The 5579-nt window shown below is 52.4% G+C and overlaps 1 protein-coding gene across 1 annotated transcript in view; it reads left to right on the forward strand.

Moving 5' to 3' along the window:
• The window catches only part of LOC103771543 (CTP synthase 1-like), a gene marked incomplete at its 5' end in the record, with an annotated part of 5154 nt that extends 872 nt beyond the window's left edge, over positions 1-4282 (forward strand). The window contains 6 exons of the mRNA XM_008938843.1: positions 282-325; positions 1031-1127; positions 1396-1451; positions 1536-1632; positions 1899-2043; positions 4198-4282. Coding sequence (XP_008937091.1) covers positions 282-325; positions 1031-1127; positions 1396-1451; positions 1536-1632; positions 1899-2043; positions 4198-4282 — 524 coding nt within the window. The remainder of the gene's footprint in view (positions 1-281; positions 326-1030; positions 1128-1395; positions 1452-1535; positions 1633-1898; positions 2044-4197) is intronic.
• Positions 4283-5579: the final 1297 nt, after the last annotated feature.

Here is a 5579-nt window from a genome sequence, read left to right on the forward strand (position 1 = left end):
AGTCCAAGCAGCAATCCAGCTGCCCAGGCACCTGCACCTCCTCCACTGGGCTGAGTTGCTTTCTGGGCTCCCCTGACTGAACTCCTGAGGTCCCTGTTGCCCAAGCTCCCTTTACAGAGTGCTACATCCAGTTTCTCTGCCTGATTCTGACTCCCCCTAGTAGTAAAGTTAGGGGAAAATGTCTTTTTCAGGGTACTTCTGCTCCCCTCCCTGGCTTTATTTAAGAACTCTTAAGCTGTTGAGGGACTTGGTGTTTCTGACTGGTGAATGTTCCCTTGCAGATGCTAATTCAACAGAATTTGACCCCAAAACGGCTCATCCAGTGGTGAGTTTATGGTGACTTGCTTGTAGTACCCATGATGTGTGAGACTTCTCTGCAGTTTTGGCTTGGATTCTGGCAGTTTGTCCTTTCTAAGTCTCTCTTCCATTGTTTACTAGTCTGAAGAGAAAATGTCTTTGCCTAATTAACTGTGTAGCAGCTGCTGCTTCACAGAAGATTCCTGTGCTGATTATAGGTGAAACATGCATTTTATTTTTTGGTTTTTCTTTTTTTTCAAAGGTTTTGGAGAACTGATATTTATTTTTATTTATTTTTTAAACTTTTTAACTATGCTTTTTCATAAAGCAAGTTTTTTTCTAGGAGGTAAAAGATCCTTAAAGGGCAGTTTGGAAGCTAGCTGATTTCAAAGAGTGAATATTAAAGATTTGGTGATATCAGACTACTACTGCAGAGCTATTTAATTATGATCTGAGAGATGAACATAAACAGACCTGCACGGGGTCTGTGTAGCTGTTGACTGAGCCCGTTGCCTGTGCTGAAGCTTCCTGAACACCCACAAACCTTCCACACGTTCTGTGCAGCCTTTACTGGAATAACTCCACTAACTAACCTGCCTCTGTTGGGTCAAGATGATGTCCCTTGGGTTGGTTTGCCTGTTTTCTGTAGGGGTGTTGGGTTTTTCCCCCAGGGTCTGCCTGGGGCTGTTCCTCCTCCCTCAGTCTCACCGTCCTCTCCGAATGCTTTCTGCAGGTCATAGACATGCCTGAACATAATCCTGGGCAAATGGGTGGGACCATGAGGCTTGGCAAGAGAAGGACACTCTTCCAAACCAAGAACTCCATCATGAGTAAGGCATTTCTTACTTTTCTGGAGGTGTTTCCTGGGGATGATGAGCACGGATGGTGGGGAGGGGGAAGGGAGGCCTGGGAATGTTGGAGTGTCCTCGGACGGTGGGTGTTTGCAGACACTGTTCTCACAGTGAAACGAGGATCAGTGATTTTAGTCCCCTCTGGAAGTGGCAGATTCTGATGGATGTGTTCATAGGGACTTGTTAAATCTTAACATTTTGCAAATTCTTCAGCATTTGCTCTAGAAGTGTCTGTCTCTTGGTGCAGGGAAGCTCTACGGTGATCGCGATTTCTTGGAAGAGAGACATAGACACAGATTTGAGGTAAAAATGCTGTGTAGGTATTGAGCTGTTCTGTGCAGTCCAGACACCAAGAGATCAAAGGTTTTCTTGCTTCTGGTCGTCTAGGTCAATCCAGAATTGAAGAAGTGTTTTGAAGAGCAAGGTTTGAAGTTTGTAGGCCAGGATGAGGAGGGAGAGCGAATGGAAGTGGTTGAGTTGGAAGGTGAGTGCTAAGCAATGAGTCCATGGCAGTGGGTATTTACAAGGAGAAGTGTTTGGAGGGTAATGAACAGGTTTTTGTGTGGGACCAGTTCAGGCTCTCTCAGAATGATTCCATCCATAACATTGCACAGAGAAAAAGTCCCCTGTCCATTTAGGGATAGCAGGCTGGGGAGAAGTGTCGTTGCTGTCCTGCATCAGGGCTTCGAGGGCAGTGCAGCCACAGGCTTCAGAGACTTGGCATTAATACTTTCTGCTTCTTTCCTTTAGAGCATCCTTTCTTCGTTGGTGTCCAGTATCACCCAGAGTTCCTCTCCAGGCCCATTAAGCCATCTCCTCCATACTTTGGCCTCCTCTTGGCATCTGCAGGAAGACTCACACATTACCTACAGAAGGGCTGCCGGCTCTCCCCCAGGTGGGCTGAAGGGAAACCACCAGTCAGACCTTCCCCAGGGCAGGGCTGCTTCCTGGAGGATAAACTGGAGAACCCTCTTGGCCCAGAGTTACTGCAGGAGACCCAGGGGGTGTTGGCAGCACCTCTTCCTTCCACTCTTGGAAACCTCTTGCCTTGCATTTTGAAGTGGAGTGGTGCCACAGAGCTGCAGTGGGGTTCTGACTTCAGGGGGGTCACTGCCCTGGGCTGTGTCAGTCAGAGGGGTTTGGGACTGGGCTGCTCCAGGTGATCAGAGACCCTGTGGGGTTTTCCCCACGATCCTTGTGCAAGTCAGGTACAGGCTGGTCCTTAAGAAACTTGTTCCTGTTGCTGGTTTAAAGAACAGGCCCTGGTGGTTGCAGCTTCACTTTGGTTTTCTGTTTATGACTGAAGCTTTCTTTGGTCTCAGTCTGCAAAGCAGCTGAGGTTTTGGGTAGACTCCATGAGACATTTACTTCTGCAGCTCCCTAATGCCCTGTGGTTCTGCTCAGCACTTGGGGCAATAGCCCACAAATAAACATCACTTTGGTAGTGACCTGTTTTCCTCACAGAGGAGGACGTGGAGGATGTGCTTGTGTGACTGGAGCACTGAACAAACCTAAATGCAGAACAGAATCAGCCCTGAGTGTTAAAGTGGTGCAGAAGGGGCAGCGTTGGCTCTTCTGGGGTGAGCTGCAGGGCAGCTGCCCCACGGGGGTTCCTCTGGAGGGCAGCTGTTAGTCGTGCTCTGAGCAGGGTGTTGTGGGCAGATGCCTCGTTCTGCTGCTGAGGGTTGAGGGCTATTTTAATTTCCTGCTTTTGCACTTTTAAGTTTGAAATGTCTCTTCACAGCAGAGGAGCTGGAGGCTCCCCTGTACTGCAGCATCCTCAGTCGGTATCACCCTCTCTTGGGAGTCCTGTGATGTGGTTTTGTGGTGAGGATATAATCTAAAAATACTGGTGGCAGTTGTAGCCCAGGCTCTGCTGCCCTTTGTCCTGTGCCCTGGTGACTCTGCACGTTGTCAGGTCAGTCTCATCCCTTGCTGAGGCTTCCCTCTGACAGCAGCCTGGGGGAACAGACTCTGCCCTCGAGGGTGGGGCCTCTGCTGGGAAGGGTCTGGGCTGCAGCCTGAGCCTGCAGCAGGAACCTGCTGTGGCTTAACAAGGACAAACACAGAGCCCTGCAGCTGGGGACAGAGCAGCAGGAGCAGCTCTGCTGAGGAGGTTTGGGGGGCAGCTCTGCTGGGGAGGTTTGGGAGCAGTGAGCTGGGTGTGAGCTGGCAGCGAGGGAAGCACCAGCAGCATCCTGGGCTGGATGAGTAAGAGCACAGGCAGGAGGTGGAGAGGAGGGGTCGTGTCTCCTGACTTGGCATTTGTTAGAGCACATCTAGAATATTCTGTGCAGTTTGGGGTCATCCAGTACAAGTAAAACATGGATAAATTGGAGAGAGTTTAGTGGAGGGGCAGTGGGGAGGGGAGCACTTGCCCAGAGAGCAGAGGCTGAAGGAGCTGGGCTTGTTCAGCATGGAGAAGGGAAGACTTTACAGGGGACCTTAGAGAGATGTTCTCCAGAGGGTGGAAACGGGACCTTTGCAGCTGGGGGGGATGGGAGCCAGGGGGCATAAGCTGCAGCAGGAGAGGGTTGGACTGGCTGTGAGGCTCCATGAGCCCAGGCCCGTGTCCTCATGGGGTGCCCAGAAGGCTGCGTGGTCTCTGTCCATGGAGGGTTTCAGAGCGTGCCAGTGAAGCCCTCAGCAGCCAGGCCTGGCCTGGTCCCTGTCCCTGTGTGTCCCTGGCCAGCTGAGCCACTCTGGGATTCAGAAGAAGCTGCTTCATGGATTAAAGGCAGTCAGCTGCTACTGGGCAGCTGAGGTGGAGCCACTGGTGCTGGTGAACCAGGCTCCTGGCTCCTGCTCAGTGGATTTCATTTAAAATAACTCTGCCTCATACCTGTTAGATGCATAATCATTTTCATTCACAAACCTCACAGCTGATGGTCAGCCCTATTTCCAGAGGGACAGCTGCACTCAAATGTAGGTGCTCAGCTTCCCAGCCCCAGCTAGCAGCACCCACTGCTGAGCCCTGCTCACTGCTGGAGCACTGCTGGGCCCACAGAGTGCTCGTGCTCATCACACAAAACCTTCCTGTGTTCCACAGGGACACCTACAGCGACAGGAGTGGCAGCAGCTCACCTGACTTGGAGATGACAGAGCTGAAGTTCCCAGCAGTAAATCACGACTGATTCCTGGTAACTTTTAATAACTTCAACCTCTTTTCTTATGGAGGAAATAAAACCTCCTTGCCCCATCTTTCCTCCCAGCACTTGAACGTTTGACAGTGGCTGGCAGAGACCTGGCTGTGCTGAGGGGGTGTGACAGATGTGGGTGGGGATTTCCTTGGCAGATTGACACCCCCTGAACTATTAAAATGCACGTGGGAGTTTGAGTTTCAATTCCAATAAAGAAACAAAGCACAGACACAGCACGTTGCTGGGACTGGAGGCAACACTGAACAAGGGGTTTAGGAAGTTTGGTGTTTTGGGAGCAGTCTCTCACCTCTGCCAAAGGCCCCAGCCCAGGGGACAGTGAGTTCCCCTGTCACCAGCAGGCTGCAGCTCCCAGCTGGACTGGCTGCCACGGCCGTGCCTGCTACAGGGGCAAACCAAGAGCTGAAGAATCCTCTCTGAATTTTCCTCCTCCTGAAGTTTCTCTGGACCTTTGGCTCACTGCCAGTGTCCAGTGCCAGGCCTGGGTGCTGGGCTGGTCCCCAGTGGCTGGGAGGTTGTCCCCAGGGCTGGCAGGCACAGGGCTGGTGGCACCAGCGTGGGGGCAGCTGGGGAGGGCAGGGAGCTGGTCCTGGCTCAGCTGGGCCCCCTTCATTTAAACACCAGCTCCTGCAGGAGCCTTCAGAGGGCTGTGGGAACTCTTCATGTTGCCACAGTGCCCCTGGAGAGCTCGGGGACACCCGTCCTGGGGGTGTCTGCCCCATGTGCTGTGCCTGTCTGGGGATGGGTCACCCTGGGGCTGCTGCGTGGTTCCCCCCTCCTGCTCCTCTCAGCAGTTCCCTCTTCTCTCTCAGCAGTTCCCTCTTCTCTCTCCCCAGATGTGTCTCCACTGAAGAGAAGAGTCCACTTGGGATTTTCCAGGCGCTCTTGCAGCAGTAGCTTGAACACTGTCAGCTTTGGGCTTTCTTAAGTTATGGTTTTATCATTTTTGTTATGAAATCCCATCCCTTTATTTCCTCAGCTCCTCTGTCCTTGATCTTCTGCGTAAATCCTCCTTGTTTCTGGAGGAGAGCTCATTGCAGCACATGCACCTCTAGTCTTCCTTCCAATAGCACCACCCTGGAGATAAAAAGCAAAGTGGGGTGTGGGCCGTGGTGCTGGGGGGACCCGCCCACGGCAGCACTGGTGGGAGGCTGTCCTGGGACACCGACCCAGGAGCTGCTTCCTGCAGCCCCTGCTCCCCCCCAGGCCTCAGGGGAGCTCCTGTGGTGGGCACTGGATTTTGGGGCTCACTGAGTTGTGGAGCTGTGCTGCA

This window comes from Merops nubicus, unplaced genomic scaffold, assembly GCF_000691845.1.
Source record: "Merops nubicus isolate BGI_N331 unplaced genomic scaffold, ASM69184v1 scaffold25294, whole genome shotgun sequence".
Classification (NCBI taxonomy): Eukaryota; Metazoa; Chordata; class Aves; order Coraciiformes; family Meropidae; genus Merops; species Merops nubicus.